The 17,356-nt window shown below is 42.7% G+C and overlaps 1 protein-coding gene across 4 annotated transcripts in view; it reads left to right on the forward strand.

Annotated features, from left to right (window-relative positions):
• The window catches only part of EVA1C (eva-1 homolog C), a 37,087-nt gene that overhangs the window by 339 nt on the left and 19,392 nt on the right, over window positions 1-17,356 (forward strand). For 2 of the 4 annotated variants that reach the window (XM_035315624.1, XM_035315625.1), the window contains exon 2: window positions 14,104-14,300. In XM_035315624.1, the coding sequence (XP_035171515.1) occupies window positions 14,104-14,300 (197 nt within the window). Of the gene's footprint in view, window positions 1-2,496; window positions 2,635-4,683; window positions 5,033-14,103; window positions 14,301-17,356 lie in introns of those variants that run through there. The other 2 variants (XM_035315627.1, XM_035315628.1) reach the window with 2 other exon arrangements.

Raw genomic sequence — 17,356 nt, forward strand, 5'->3', positions numbered from 1 at the left:
CGCCCACCCCCCGCTAACGGTCCCCTACCCCCCGCTAACGGTCGCCCACCCCCCGGGTAACGGTCCCCTGAGGGGGATATAGGGTGTTAAGGGATCCCCGAGGGTTTTCGCTGCTCCCTGCCGTCGGTGTCTTCGCCGCGCAGTGAGGAGGGCGTGAGGGAGCCGGCGAGGACCCGGCTGGCAGTGCGTGGAAGTCCCTGGAAGGCTTCCCACTTTCTTGTGCTTGGAGCCGGGCCCCGAGTGCCCGGTGGTTGGTGCTGGTTGTTGCGCGTCTCCGGGCTGCGGTGCGAGTCGCTTTGCAGCGAGCAGGGGCGGTGGTCCTCGCTCCAAAAGCATCGATGTCAGGTAACAGCAGGGTGCCGTGTCGGTGCAAAGCGAATAACTGTGGAAACTGGAAGGCAGAAAGTCTCCTCGCTCCCGGCAGGAGGGAGAAACAGCCTCTGTTCTGCACTCCTGTCACTTTCCTCGTGTTCCATGACAGCTCGCTGCTGGGACACAGTTATTTACAGGAGCGGGTCCTTTCCGTTCTGTACCTCACAGTAAGCACGGTGTATTCCTGGCAAGCTTAAGGAGCTGCCTCCAGGGCAAAAAGCTGTCCTCGTCCTTAATGAACAGAGCAGAACTTTCCGAAAGCCAGCCGAGTGCACCGGAACAAAGTTAGTATGGGATTAATAATCCAAATGTGCTATTACACATGTTAACGGAGTTCATGTTCCTGCAGTTCAAAAGGCCAGTGATGGTTCTGCAGAAACTAGATACATTTTCTCAGCAGTAGGAAAATACAGCCTGTGATTTTGTTACCGTGTCAAGCTACGTACGTCTGAACATTCCTAAGAAAGCAATCACCAAATGTAAAAACCAGAAGTACATGCTGAGATAACCTACATTCTTCTGTTAGATTCCTTTCACAAATAAAAGCCTTTTAGGTCGTTTAAATGCTTGCTTTATTTTATTTTTGCGTACCTGCTGGGTTTTAGATGTTAGTTTTGGAATTGCATATAGTCTTCAAAACAAAAGTTCAGATTTTCCCTTCCAGATAGCCACTGAGTTAAATATCCCTCTAGTTTATCTAGGAAAGTTCCTCTCACAAAAGTCCATTCACATTTAAAATGAAGTTATTCAGATAAGGTTATCCCAGATCCATTTCAGAAGTACAGCTGTGTTCAGTATTTCATTGTGCGCTGAACTTTCCCAATAAGTAGAATGACCCAAGATAATTCTCCAACTCACCCTAGACATCAGCATTAAAAATGTCATGCAGACAATTCGGTAAATAAAATGTAGAAAAGATTAGATTCCAAAACGCTTGCCAATCCAGACTGGGGACGCTTCCAGGCCTGAACAAACGCCACTCACATTTGCTTTTTACTTTTAACAGAGATGTAATCCAGAATGACAGAAATGGTGCTGGACACTTTTTTTTTTTTTTTTTTTTTTTTTAAAAAAAAAAAGGCATCCAGAACACACGAGGAAGTTTTTAGCGACTTCAAAAGCAGGGAAAGGCGCAGCAGGTGCTGCAGGCCGGGAGCTGTCAGATGTAAGATGACACCCTGCAATGCCATCCCGGGGCTGCTTAATACCTGTTAAAGGATTGCAACGAGCTCTGCAACGGCAGCTTCGAGCCAGGCCTCTGAAGTTGCTGAATTTCCTTATTTGTTCCCCCCCGCAGCAGGAACAGCGACTTGATTTTCATAAGCTCTGCTGAACGTGCGTGGAAACAAATCTGCCCCGTTTAAAGGGACAGCACCTCCTCCGGGATTGTCCCGAGGGGTGACGAGAGGAACCTGGTCCCCCCCCTTTACCAATGTCCCACACTTTCCCTGTGCTGGGAGGGGGCAGGTCCAACCCCCTGCTGAAGGTAAAGCTCCCAGGTGGCAGCCTGCACGTTTCCACGTCAGGATCGTGTCGTGGCAAAAGCAACAGAGATCAGGACCGTGAATGTGTTCGGCACCTTTTGATCTCTTACAGGGGAATTTAGGAGTGCGCAGAGAACTGGAGGGAAAGTCACTTAAACTGTTCATTCTCTTCACAGCTTTCAGGCTTTTATACTCAGATTATCAGGTGCATACTTTCTTGGGTCATTGCCTTTTCCGCTCTGTGTGTTTCCAGCATCAGATCTCTACCTCTACAGCCCAAACTCTGTTTCTTTCTCCTTCTCTTTCTCTTCCCCTCGCTCCTTCTCCTCCTCATTCTCTCACTCTGGCAGCTTTCTCTAATCCTTCCCAGCCTGCTGTCAGATTGCAGCAACTGTACATGTAATCCTTGTTGTTCTCTTTATGTATGCATTAAATTACACTGGCAATTCTAACCTGCCTGGAGTCCATCTGTTAATCGCAAAACTTACCTGCTGCTGGCAACAACCCAAAGATGACCCCTCTTTGGATTTGTCTGATGTTTTGGAAAGCGGGAGCAGGGAGCAGTGTATGTGGATAGTGAAGGGTTATTATGAGGTTGGATTTTTTTCAGTATGTGACTTTTATTTATTTCCCCATTTAGTAAACTGACGACATTTTTTATGGATCGCTTCACAGAACAGAAGCAGTGAAACTTTTACAGTATTTGTCCCTCCCTTTTCATAAGAGACAGGCTGGGAGAACTGGCTGGGAGTAGAATCTCTTCATTTGGCTGTTGCAGGTCAGTTGGCGTGATGGTCTTGTTATCGCACTTGCTCTCCTAGGATGTAGAGCTGCAGGTTCTTGTATGTTTCTCAGTCTAGCTTTTAACTATGGAAAGGTGCTGTGTTGTGTTTTGTTTTCTTGGCAACATTTCTCCACTGTGTGGTAATGTTTTATGAATTGGTATGTGAAATGGTATTTCCTAGGGAGAAAAACGTTCTGAAACAGGACTCCAGCAACAGAGTTCTCAATCTAACTGTGTGAGGAGGACTCTGTCAGTAAGCAAAGTTTGTTTCTCCTTGGTAATCTGAGGTCAACTGATGTTGATAGACACAGAAGTTAAAGATCCATGTAATCCATTCATCTCTAGCAACTTGGTGGCAACAAAGGATGTATGGATGTTGTATTGGTTGTTGAAAGTGGAGGTTTGCCCTCCAGTGAGCAGTCCTCTAAATGATTCATTTGTTAAAGCATGTATGGTGAAGTTTGTAACTGGTAGCTGAAGGTTTGGAGGGGGAGGAAGGGGTGGGGGGCAGAGAGAGGGAGAAATCCCAGTTCTTTCCTCAGACCTTCATGCATACTGGTTTGAGCAAGCTGAAGCAAACCACACTCTGACCCTTCCAGGAGCAAATTCCTTCTCTCCAGCAACACTGAGGAACAAGTACATGTGAAAAAAGGTGAACAGCTGTTTTACCTCCTTTCTTTCTCCTCTGCCTCTTCTCTCCATGCTACCTTGGGCTTATGCCTTCTGTTTGAACTCCTCTTGGTTCACCACTCAGTCTCCCTTTCTGTACCTCAGTCCCAGCCAGGTTTTCTGGGCAGCTTTCAAGAAATGTGTCTGTAACCGAAGATCAGAAATGAAGTAACCCTGTGATTGCATGGCTGGGCTGAAGAATGACTTTTGGGATGTGAACAGAAAAAGTGGCCTGCTGTTTGGGTAGAATGTTTTAACCTCTGTGCACCGGTGTCAACTTTTCTTTCATTTTCCAGAAAGTTCAGGCAGAACTAGGCATCACTTTGACTTCATAGACTTGATCTTCTGACCCAATAATAGAGAACAAATGGATCTAATGAAAAAGCAAACCAGTTCACCCAAGAAACATAATCTGGTCTTGTGGCCTTTTCGCATTAAAAGTTTCCATTAAGTTCTGTGGCATTTACCCATCCCAGATTCACCCCAGGCAAAAGGAAAGCAAACAAATGCTTCGAGCAAATGCTTTGTTTGTAATAACGTGGCAGGATCAATCAAGACCAACCACAATGATGCAGAGAGGTTTTTTGTTGACTTTGTGTTGGTCAGATAAAGTCCTGTACAAATTTTCTGGAGGCAGTTCTGTTGATTCATTGTGGCAAATGGAACGTGTCTTTCCACCAGGATATTTAATGAGGTGCTAAAAGGAGTGATGTCAATGATGCGTCTTCTCGATACTGGCTTCTAAGTGCCAAACACAAATTTTGGTTGCTTTGCTTAAAAGGGAGCATTTTGTTTTAGAAACACGTTTCATTTCAGTAATGTGGGAGTTAAATCTCTAAGTCTGGTTTAAGGTTTCTTAGCATGGAGTAGATTTGGATCTGTGAAACAGGTGTGTGTCAGAAATGAGAACCAAGGTTTTGTTCTAGGCTCATCTCTGCTGTTCTAGATGCTTTCCTGAGGAAGTGTAGCTTATGAAATCCTATTTCATATGTGGATTTGGCCTAGTGCTTAGTTTTTGTTGAATCCACTGCTTTTGATCATCCTTGTAGAAGCTTTGGCCCTATTAAATTCCTACACATTATGTGAGTGTGAGCAGCTGGGCCCTGCTGGCTTCCCCAACAAAGGATGCTGCTCCAAAAGCTCCCTGAAAGTGAGTTAAAGCTTAGCTCGATGCTCTCCGCCTTCCTCACCACCACTCCCAACAGACTATGGGAAATCCAGGTATGAGACACAAACCTATAGGAAACCTGACTTCCTGAGCTCCACCGCTCGGAGATGGACATGTTGGAGTCTGTCTTTCAGATTCTTTCAGCTCTGGGGCAGGAGCTGTCTTCATTCATCACTGTGCAGATTGCTGGCACTTGACACATCATGTGTTACTTTTATTCAAAAAAAAATAGCAGGGATTAGCTCCTCCTGCCTTCCTATTCTATCTACTACTGATACCCTTCTCAGCAAGACAGAGCTTCCAGGCAATCTCGGCTTTATGAGAGGAAGTGGTTACAGACCTATTCCAAACAAATGCTCTGATTTTGATGGAAGTGTCCCCAGACAGAGAAGTCACTGTCTGACCAGCCACCAGTTATCAGAAGGCTGCTGTCTTCGAACTATAATCCACAACTAAAACTGAAATATTTTGGTACATAACCAAACAGAGAAGAGTGTCTTAAAGGGAGCTGAAGAGCAGAAGGAAGTGTGGTTGTGCCTTATTTGTTCAGCATTGGTGAGTCATTTCGTCTGAATTCCTATGCATTTTAAGAGTTTTGTTTCAAAGGTCTATTCAAAGGCTTCTGGCAACAAATTAAATACCAGTACTGTTTGGGTCTTAATTTAGAATTAATTTAAAAACATCACTCATAATATAAGACCTGACTGAAAGCCTATGGAGGTCACTGGAAGGATTCCCAAGAATTTCACTGGGCTTTGGATGAGGGTCGTAACCCACAAATATCTGTTTATTTTTCCTCATTGTATTTATTCTTGGATGGGAAGACAAGCATTCATTTTCCAGAATTATTGTACAGTTTTGGACTTTTAATTTTTTCAGGTTAGAATTGGGTTGAGGAATGAATGTTTTTGTAAAGAAAATCATCAAGCTATGAGGATAGAGGGTTGTAGGATTTGTTGTTGTTGTTGTTGTTTTTGTTTTTCTGTTTTAATTTCTGTTTTTTGCTTTTCTGGCTTGGACCTGATAAACTATAAGCTTTCCTAACACTGCAGATGCAAGCTGCCAGAGAATGGACTTAGTGATTCAATACACAATTTTCCTGGTCTCTAATATATCCTATTCCTTGTAATCTGATTTTTCAAGTGTCACATATAAATGGGAATGCATTACATGGGAGTTTGACTCAGGGTTCAGTTTGCAAATTTTGTATTTATTTTTTTTTTTAATGAGGGGCTGACAGTGAACAAACTCCCCCACCTCCCAAGTTTGCTTGGAAATTCAAGTTCATAAATTCAAGTTTTCAAAGAAATATTTTCCCCTAGTCCCTAGGGTACTTTTACTTTTAGTCTTTGGGAGGATCATAACTTTTCTGTCTCATGGGCATGGTGATTGACTCATTCTGTCTCCAGAATGAAGTTGCCACCTGCTGAGCCTTTCTCTTGTTACTTCTTATTAAGGGCACTAGAAGAAGCTACTCTGTCTCCAATGAAAAGTTTTTGTTGGTGGTGGTGGTTTTTTTTAGTTGTTCTTTTTTTCTTTTTTTCTTTAACATTTTTTTTTCTTTTTTGTAAGGGCAGAAAAGTCTGCCCTCACAGTCTCCCATAGAAGTCTTTTATCTCTTGTCAGCATCACTGGATAGGAGGGAGAAAATCTTTCTTTTCTACTGTAATAGTTCCATATTAAGTCACGGGACAAGTATTTGTCCCTGTGGCTTCGTGGTATAGCTGGGAGAAGTATAGCTGACTATAGCATGCAGATTAATACAGCCCCAAATCTGCAGAGACTGGTAACAGTTTACCCCTTCCTGGCACCTACGCTGCTTGCTAAGGAACTCCTGGACACTTTTACCCAGGCCTGCCAAGTGTTTTATGCTGCCCTTGGTGTACAGCCGTAGGAGTCTGTATGAATGTAAAGAGAGAGAGAAGGAGGGAAGGAAACTAAGAAAAAAAAAGATCAAGTGAGGGGGAGAAAGGAAATGAGTAGGAATCTCTGATTTCCTCAGAGAGCCATTTGGATATAAAGAAAGTAAGCATCACTCCTAGATGACAACACAAGGGAATATGAAATTGTCCATCTGAAGGAAACAGAACAGCTGTGGGAGGACATGAGAGAGAGAACAGTCAGCTGGCCTGTGAGTGCAAGAGTCATGGATTTTCTCAGTCTGAAAAAAATTTCTTACACATAACTGTAAGTCCAAGCTGAGTGCCCTGGATGCAAAGAGGTTATGGGATACCTGCAGAAACAATGCCCATTTGGCATAACCGAAAAGTTGCGGGAGGTCTGTGCTTCCTTCATGATATCTTTGTTTTGTTTTTGTAAAAAGAGCTCATGGCTTAGATTTTTATGTGTTCTGTTACTCACTGAATAAACCCTGTTCATATACATGAGTTTAGATGAGTTCTTAGGCAGCATTGCCTTCTTGTTACCTGAATCCCTTCCCTTGCTTAAATGAAACCAAACCCTTGCTTAATTTGACCCTCAGATTTAGCAGACAGAGGGAGTTATGGTCAATAAGATGGTTACGATCCATGAGTTCTGATTACGGGGGAGAAAAATTAATTTCCTTAGTAAAGAGCACACATGTTTTTGAAACAGCTCATGGAAAACATGACTGAGCTCTCCATCACTAAAGCGTGCTTTGATTGCCACGCTATCCCAAAAGCATTTTCACTTTTAACTTAAGGATTTTCATACTGAAGCCTTAATCCCCCATCTGTCATTAAGGCCAGTGAAAACAAGTTGCCCCATTAGCAGCAGGCTGATTAGCTCTCCAGTATGTGTGCTGTCTTTTCAGCAGCCAGTTTACTTTTAGCGTGAGTAAGGGATTGAAAGTGAGAGCTCTTACTTTGGCCTGTTAGCTCAGGCTTCAATTTTCATGAAACTTGTGGCAACTTTATTTCTGTGATTCCTCTACCTCCCTAGGTTTGAATCTGGCCACTGAGCTCAACAGTTGTTAAGGGAATGGCAGATGGACAGAGCAAGATCTCCTAAGTTTTATCTCCTGAGGAATGGTTAATTGAAAACTCTCAGGGTCTGATTCTAAGAAAATTAAGAGTTTTGGAAGCTCTGAAACCAAACTAGACATTTGGAAATGGAAAGCTTTTTAATGGTTACTAGCTTATCACAGAAATGAGATTACCACTAGTTTTTCCAAGTGAGCATCTGCCCCCCACATCAAAAAGGTTTCAATAACATCAAAAATAACATTATGGAAAAAATACTTTTCTAGCCTGGCAGACCAGTTTCTCATGTCATTGCCCACGGTGCAAGCAAAAGGATGAAGATGTTGGGATAGCAGTCACTGGCAAGGAATGTGAGTCTTGAGAGGAAGAGTGGAAAAAGGCTCACTGAAAAAAACCAAGCAAGTGAGGGAAATTGAGTCAAATAGTGACTCTGCAAGACAGGATGTATTAAGCAAGCATGGATTTTTATGTGTATCTCTTGAGTGAAGCTGTTATGCTCATGTCAGAAGAGTAAGTAGAATAATCAATACTTCAGCCCAAGGATATTTCTAATTGATAAAAGACTGTAATACCACACCTTTCTGGAGTGACTCAAACAGTATGCTTACATGGCACCTGATGTACAGAAAAGAATAAAATGATGTGGCAAGAAACACAGTGGTTTCATTTTAGAAATAGTGTCTTTCCTGCGTAACATTTTGCATTCTGTCATGACTGCTGGCTCTCAAGTAGAGCTACCACAGAAAGGACTTGCAGACAGCCAAGGTAAGAGACGAAAGAGAATTTACAAGAAGCAGAACCCTGCATTGCTTCTGTGAACAGAGCCAGCCAGGCACTGTCAGATCCACACACAGAGCAGGGCTCTGAAAGCAGTGATTATGCAGTAACCCTGAACAGCACTGTCTGTGGTGTGGTTAGTTGCCTCTAAAGAACAACAGAGAATGTGGCAGAGGGGAGGGGGCATGAAACTTAGGGGTTATTTTTCCTCCAACACTTCCTTCACAAACCAATGGAGAACGTACTTCTGGAGAAATACTGCAGCTGAATCATAAATACCAATAAATGTCAGATTGATGCTTCTGATGGGGTTTGTAGTAGAGTTTATCAGCAATTCTGTTATCGCTGCATGAAATCTCTTCCCTCAAACTCGTTAGTCTTGCTTGTGTATTTTTAATGCCTGTTGGCACAATTCTTCAGAAAGCGGCGGGAGATGATGTAGATGTACTGAATGGATTAGCCTTCTGGGACTCCCACAGCAACGTGTGTGCTATTTCAATCTATTTTGATCCAAAATGGATTTAAATGTCTTTAAAATGAGCCAGCAAATCATTGTGCTAATTAAGCTAGATAGCACTGTGCACAGTAACCAATATTTCTTACTCTGTATATAAAGGCCTGATTCTGAGAATCCTTGTAGGCTGTGTGATACCCAGCTTCAGCGTCCAAAAATATTACAAAGCAAAGCTGCTCTTTTGCCAAAAAGACATTACATCAGTCAACGCTGAGATTGCATTTAATAGATGCTAAGCAATAAGAATCAGAGCTCAAAATGTTGTTCTTCTTGATGCTTCACGTGGTGAGATTCATGCCAGTACAAGGGGGCTGGGCAGAATAAACACGTTTCTACAGCCTAATGCTGAAAAAGGATCTTAAGGCCTTGTGTTAATGACCCCCACTGTAAGGGATGAATCTGGTGTAACGTAGTACCCCACACTGTCTTGTGCCACTCACTGGAGACATAAACCACCTCTTGGCCGGCCATTTGCAGGCTTTTTGGCAGTCACAGTTCCTTCAGCTGAGACTTTTTAACTTTACGTTTTTACAGTGGTCTGAAGTGGGGAAAAAATATTTCTGGATTTTCTTACCTTCAGGTTCATGATAATGACTACCACTACTGTTATTATCCAAAGCAAGAAGAGCAGTATGTTGGGTATAAAACTACAGCATTTTAAGAGCTCCGTTTTACACAAAGAGGTATCTATTTACAACGTTAACTCTCCCAGGCCAGTTAATTTTATCTGTCATTGTCATTACAGTTTATCAGTTCTCCTTTGCAACCAGAAGTCATCAATAAGGCTTGAAGCTTTGTTCAGCTGCTCAGTCTCAGTGTTTTGTGTGTTTTCCTGGGGCTATGTTTTTTAGTTGAAGTTCTTTGTCAACACAGTTGATGCTGTGACTAATTTGGCTAATTCTGCAAGAAAGGATTACGCTTGGATCTTGCATTGGTATTTTGAGTCTCAGTAAGAAGTTACAATGAATGAGGAGTCTGGGTTAGGCAGACGGTTGAGTGGGATGATACCTTTTGGCCTTCAAATCAATAGGACGTATGATTCAGGCTTAACTTCTGAGCCAGTCTGTAATGTCTTTGAGATGATTTTGTATGCAGAGCACCCCGTACAAGGCTTATGAATGTGTCTTGGGTAAATGGGAAAGCTCCTAGCAAGGCTTTCACACAGAGGCATAGTGATGCTATTGGGACACTGCTGGATTGCCAAGTTATTCTAATTTAGCCAAATCTCACAACAGCTGACATTTTCTCAAAAGTATCGTATTGTTTTAAAGAAGTCACATTTATTATTTTTTGAAAAAACAAAACAAAAGAGGAAATCTGTAGTCTTCCTTGCTGCAGAATGAAGTTAGAAAAAGTGATTCCAATAACTACCTCCCATCCCCCATATTACCCAGTAAGCAAAGAGAAAGGACCTGACATTATGCTTAAAACCTTAAGTCATTTAAGGATTTTATAAGGTCTCTTTAAGATTCTGTATGCTCAGGGTAAGAAACCCCGTAACTCTCAAGTCTTCTGGCATCCCAGTCCCAGTGCATGCCCAGCTGTGACCTGACTGTACTGGGGCGAGTCGTGGTTGTGCTTCAGCCCCCTCTGTAACCAGCTGCCCACAAGAAGGGGAACAATGTTTTCCTCGGAATCCACAACTAACAGATTTTGACTAATTAAATACATGGGAGATTCTGATCAACAAATAGTACCCCGAGGTGCCTGGAGCTCAGACGATGTGCTGGGCTGGTGCCTGAAAGTGACACAGTCCTGCTGTCGGGTTTGGATGGTGATGCAACCCCACTGTCTATTTTGGATGACCTGATTTGATTGCACCAGCTGAGAGAAATGCAGGGAAGGAAGCATGCTTCAGAGTGACGGACCCATTCAATGGTTACAATGCCCTCTCTGCTGATAATCACAGCTGTTATTAATCGTAGAGATAAGAACTTATTTTTCTCCTAACCTTACATTGTCGCTCAGCTAACTTCGCTGCCTTGAGGGAAGCGAGTTTCTGTCTAGCATTTGGTAAACAATATAGGGATACTCGTGGCCTCAAGAAGATGAAACTTTGTGCCGGGGTGACTTTGAGGCCATGCTGCCCAGCGGTGTGGGAAAGCGGCTGGGAACTCGTTTCAGCCCAGGCAGCCGCCTCCAAGAGAACATCATTTGCTCGCCCATCCCAGTCTTCCAGGTGGGCTCAGGGCAAGCAGGGCCCCAGGATGTGGAAGAGGGACAGCATCAGGAGAGGAAAAAGGCTAGGGACAGATGTTCAGGGAAGAAACAAGAGGAAGCTGTGATTTGGGTCAGAGCCCCTGCCCAGCATGGGCTGCCTGTTCTGCACTACTCTTTGCAGAGGGTTAACTGCTCAACCTCAGCCTATGTAGTCTGTGTGTATAGTAATAAAAAATACAGGTTTACATCGCCTGCCATATGAAACAAGCAGTTCAGATACTAGTACGTCACCACTTCTCTTATCAGAGGTTAGCAGCCAATTTCCATTACTATTTTTATCTTTTATTGTGTGCAAATACGTAAGGATTTTAGTATCAGCTTTAAATGCATCACTTTAAATGCCACTTGGAAGGCCAGGGAGCACGATGTCTTATTTTCACCAGTCCATCTAACGCTACTTTCACAAGTGAGCCGTATTGCTTATACAGAATCAGAGCAAGTTTTTTAAGATGGGTTTTTTTTTTTTTTTTTTAAGAATTGAATAGTTGCAATTGTTGGAGAAAGGTGCTTAGATACTGCATTAGGAATTTGCAGGATCAAAGTAGCAGTTAAGATGCCAGGGAACTCATCCAAATCACAACATAGCTGATATTCTTTAGGGAATACTGGGCTGTTTTGTATACAGGGCTCTTGGTTCCACGTAACTTAAAACCCAAAGAACTGAAATGATTACAAATATCAGGGTAAATCTTTCAAAGTGTTGAGTGCCCACAACTCACATTGGGCTGAACACTCGTTTTACACTGTGGCCCTTTATGCCATGAAGGTAATGCAAAAAGCACTCAGTGGCAGCAAATGCCATTGGAAGCCCCCTTTCAGCATCGGACGGCAGTAAAGGAGCTTGGGTGCAATCGGGCATTTGGCCTGTTCTCCCAGCAATACGCAGCACCTCTCAGGAGCATGCTGGCAGAGGAGTGGCTCTGGCAGGAAAGCACAGTTATTTGTGAGCTCAGTTACACAGAAAATGTAGGGGGCAGATTCTGCTTTTTTCTTCTTTCTTTCTTTTTTTTTTTTTTTAACCTGTGAGAAGCTGCAGGGATATCTGCAGGGCTTGAGATCTGTACAAGGGAGACAGATCAAGTACAGGGTATGAAATTCTCTCCATCCTGCAGGCAGTGCCAGCGCTCAGGTCACATTCAATGAGGTGAGGAACTCACCTGTGTCCTTGCTGCACTGGCAGATGCATCCAGTGACTCCTGTCTTCTTTTGGGCTAGAGGTGAGGAACGTCAGAGTCAGTAGTGGCGCAGGCTTCTCCTTTCTCCAAACTTCACAACTGGTAGCAAGCTGAATTTTCCTATCCAGCTGCTGCAGCTGGCAAAAATGCCAGAGAACTGGCATATTTTGTTTTCCCATAATTTACATGAAATACTTAGATTTCTATTCAAAATCTTTTTTTTTTTTAATTGCTTTTCTTTTTTTGAAGGCTTAAAATGGGCAACAAGTGTGAAAATGAAATGGCATGAACAAACTCCTGTTTTCTCTGAGAAAACTAATTTTTTAGGTACAAAATAATTGTCATTCTATTTCTGATTCAACCACAAAAAAAAAGCATATTTTTTTCTACTTAATAGTAATAATATTTTTACAATAGTGGAGTATGCCAGGCTTCTAAGGAGATGATACTTGTTTTGTCGTTAAGTAGACCAATTACATGTTTGGAAAAGAGGTGAAGATAGGGAAGACATGACTCATGATTTTGAAAAATAAGAAGATCCTTATGTAATCATTGTCTCAGTTTTAAAACTTCTACAAGTCTTTTTTTATAACAAATCAACAGATGTTTTTAGTATTTTTTCATTACTTAAAAGTTTGGGTTTGGGCGATTGTTGGTTGGTTTGGGGTAGGCTTTTTTGTTTGTTTTTGTTGAATCTGGGTGAACTTGGTGTTATAGAAGTTAGTTATTGATTTTAGGCAGAATTATACAGAATTTAAAGCATGTATAAGAATAAAGAAACCATTCAACTATAGTTATTATCTGCACGTTAATGAAAGGTTTGGCTAATAGTGAAAGAGTTAGATAAAAGATTTGCTTTGATTGTAGTGTATTGGGTTTGGGTCTGATTTCCATGTGTTTATGGATGAAGGACGGGGAAGGATAATGCTTCATTTGCAGGCTGGTATTTTGTGTCTTGTCCCTCACTGCTCTTCTTCCCCTTCAGCCACAAACATTCTCTGCTTAAAGACAGTTTTCAATGAAGTGTGACTGAGTGGTAAAAATATTGAAGCTTCAAAATATAGGTGAGGAAAGTCTTTGAATTAGATTTCCCCTAGCAGTTGCACATCACAATGGCTAATTTGTAATGGTCACAGGTAGCAGCCTGCATGTTTCCCTGGAAGTTTTCTGTGGGAGAACAGAGAAAAGGGCAGCAGGACGTGAATTTTATAAATATTTGTGGTGATAACAGAAATCTTGGCTTAAGAGGCAATACATGATGAAATACAAATCAGAAACCCAGCTTTCATTAGTTGTTTCATTAGCTGCTGATGATATTACTTATTAGAAGATGCAAACGGATGGTACAGGTGGACAGCTGCATACAGACTCTCCCTCTCCTGTTAACACTGACAGACTCGCTAGTAAATAGAAGATTCTGCGTATGATGCTGTCGGGTCTCTGTCCAGCAGCTCCACATCCAGCATGCACGGACTACCTTTCTTCTCAGTTGCCCTGGCACCTGATTCAGTAGCCCATGCAGCGTCACTTCCTTTGCCACTTGTGCACGACACGACTGCTGGGGAGCCCGAAAATGTGAAAAGTCAGTTTAAGCCAAGATGTAAGGAAAACCTGAGCCGTCTCAAATGAAGAGTCTAGGCCGCAAAAGCAAGCCATAGTCTTTCCTCATTCTGCAAACATGCCCTGAGATTGTTAGTAACCACGACTGCCAAGGGCCTGAGTCCATTTCTTGTCTGTGAAGTGACATCTCTGACACCGTGTGGCTCTGGGTCACTGCCACCCGACCTGCTGTGCTCCAGACCAGAGTGTTACTGGCACTTAAAGGCTGAACCATTCATAGCCCCGTGTGCTGTGGCAGTGGGCCATACATTTAACCTTGACTACAATGCCCTTTCCAGAGACTGATCGTGGTTTTCATATTATCTCATGAGTTTGTCATTTCCTGTGCTAGTTGTAACACAGCTGAATATTTTCTAGGTTACCTAACCAAACTTCTGCAAAATCATACCGCCTATGCCTGCGACGGGGAACATTTGAGTCTGCACTGTCCTCGGCATTCGACAATAAGCATTCAGTCAGCATTTTACGGGCAAGATTACCAAATGTGTGGCACACAGCAGCCTGAAGCCAGGATGACAGAACCCGTAAACTGTGTGGCACCCACCTCTCTGCAGGTATCTCGTAAAGGTTCTTCATGCGCAGCACGCTTGTAGGCTTCCATGCATTGGGCTACATGTATGAAAACTGCAAGTGTTCACCATGATGAATGAAATGGCATCGCTTTTGTGGCAGTGTGTCATGAAAAGTATTGCAAGGATTCATCTGGTCAGCAGCATATCACCATGGGATTGTGACAGCTGTGTAGATTTCCTTCTAAGCTTTGCTTTGAAAGCCCCATTCTCAATGTTCCCTAAAACAACCAATTCCCTTCTAACCAAGGACTTCTCATGACTCAGCAGGCCAGCCTTAATCCATCACACAGGCCCTCCTTATCCCCAGCAGAGGATACAAACATTTCACACATCGGGGTTAGAAATGCGCTGAATGAGATAGGCATGGAACAAGCCAAACTCCTACCACGAGGCTATCTTCACTTACTGAAAAGGCCCCGTGACAGTTAAGCAGCAGGTCCTAAGCACTTCTATGGCTATCTACATTTCCATAAATACATGATTTGTATCAGGAATATAGCTTGTTTCCTGAGCCCGCTTAAGTATAAATGTAAAAAGTATAAAATGACTTAGGTTTCACAAATTATTACTTTCTGCCATGGAGACTTTTTAACAAGGCTTAGAAGGTCTAGCTTCCACTGCTGTCAAAGGTCTGTTTCATCATAGTGAAAATTACAGTGTTAGGCCCAGTTCAGTAATTCATTGGAAAATGGGTTGTCAGTGGAATCTAAATATGTTCTGTCAGTGAAGCTGTTGTAAATGCTTTACAGAAGCTTTGATGAAGCTGGCAACATTAGTGCTTGTAGCTGACACATGGCTTTTTGTCAACAGGGAATGTCTGTTTCCCCCCACTAGTGAGCTGAAGAGTTTTACAGAGTGGTTTGGCAGTAATATCCTCTCTCTAGAAACAATATTAGGCCACAGTTTTTAAGTGTGGCTTGCCCATGCTGTACCATAACTTCTAAAGACATTCCAGCCATGACCTATAGGCCATGTGAAAATACAGCTCTCCACTAAAACTGGTAGACCAGATGCATCCTTGAGGTCATTTTACTGACTATAGTGAAGAGATACCAAGGATTATTTGGGGTTTGTGAGTCTTGAGCGCCTTTGTGAGGTCTGCTTGGGCAGTTTTTTTTTTGTTTTTTGTTTTTTGTTTTTTCCCTTGAGTATAATAAACAGCAGGGAATAACAGTGGTATAAACCATCATCATCATTCAGGCACTGTCACCGATCAAAGACACGAAGGCATTTTGACAAGACCACAAACGTGAGATACAAATGCTCTGCATCTCAGGGAGTTCCAGCTCTGTCAAGGAGAAGAGACACATCCTGTAAACTGATTTCTTAGAAAAGAGCACCGGTGATCTCATCCTTCCTCCCCTTCCCTCTGGAAACACATCTGCAATCTGCATCATCAGGCATGATGCTGCCCTGCAGCCAAGAGGAAGCATAACAGGCATTTTATACAGTGACCTCCTATTAAAAGGATCACTGCAAAGTTTGATCTGTCCTGAGATATTAATAGCCCCAGGCTGTCTCATTATGATTGTCATTGTTTGCTTTCGTGGTTGCGTGTTTTTGCACAGCAACATGATAGAAAATATGACTGCTCTTTGCATTAAGAGAAAACACAAACAGATGCACAGGAGATGATTCAGCTCAGGTGCAAACAGAAGGTGACTCAGTAGGGGACATCCATCTCCACTTACTGTAGTTGTAACTCTATTTCATGGGCCTGTTCCAGAGCATTCCCAATTAAGGATGAGTTATTTGCATGACTTGCAACTTTTTAAAAGAAGACTTGAGCCACAAAATTGTCCACTTTGCTTTTCCTTCCCTTTTAAACATTCTAGTGTGCACTTAATGCTCAAAAAGTGTTGGATGAAAGTCGTCTTCTACCCAGGGGAACAAAAATACAAGAGTGTTATGGGATCACTGCGATGTGCTGCCAATGTGTATCGTTTCTGCTTGGGAAGGATGGCTTCCAGGGATGACAGGAGAGATTTAGCCACTGCCAACTATCTGAGCCTGGAAACAAGAGTGCAGCTTGTGCTAATCACAGTGGTAGATCTGTGATTTGGCCTCTTGATATGACTCAGACCCCTTCCAATGAGAAACAAGGCAAAAATTTCCATAGATTTTATGGAAGTACCTAAAACTATCAGAGAATAAAATATTGCAGTTACACCTGCTAAGAGCTGTGTGACCTAGAGATGATGTCCTCCTAATTGCAGTCCGCTGGGATTTTAAACATCAAGAATCATGGGTACAACAACACAGGCCGTACAAAAACAGTATATAGACAGCCTGCTCTGAACGAGGCTCTGAAGGTGGATAAGAATTTCTTAAATACTGATGAATTTAAACTGGTTTTCTAGATGCTTTGATGTGTGACTGGATTAAAGCTGGACACAGAGTCATTTGGGGTAATGTCTTCATATTTTCTAACTATCACAATCATTGCTACAGCCCCAAAAGCACTGCTGAAGTGGAAACATTAATGCAAGCATTAGGAGTACTCAGTCCTTTAGCTGGACTTGGAGAAGGTCCACGTGACCCTGTGTGTGTAATGCTGGTGACCTTCCTATTGTCCTTCAGCTGCTACTCCCAGTAAAGCAGAACAGTAAGAACCATAGTATAAATTCAGGAAAAAGAAATCTGGTGTAGATATGGACTTAAAACAGCATTTAAAAAAAAAAAAAAAAAAAAAGGAGAAAAAAAGGAGAAAAAAAACAACTACCAACTAAGAGGTTTAGCATAGACAGGCATATCTGTCCTATCTTTCCAAATCAATTCTGAAATTGAATCAAGTGGCAAGTCAGGTAAATAGGCCATCATTGCAGAGCATGGTCAGGTAAACTTAAGGAGACTGAGATGAAATGGTTAAAAGGCATCTCTCTGAATTACCGTACTTCGGTTGGACATCACATTCCCATAAATGCTATCGGGAAGATGTGCCTGAGGAGCTGGAGGCTGAGCACGTGCTCGGGGCTCTGAGCAGGGTCCCAGGCACTGCTGAGGCCGTGGTGGCATGCAGTGAGGTCCAGATGACTGGT

Source organism: Oxyura jamaicensis, chromosome 1, assembly GCF_011077185.1.
Source record: "Oxyura jamaicensis isolate SHBP4307 breed ruddy duck chromosome 1, BPBGC_Ojam_1.0, whole genome shotgun sequence".
NCBI lineage: Eukaryota > Metazoa > Chordata > Aves > Anseriformes > Anatidae > Oxyura > Oxyura jamaicensis.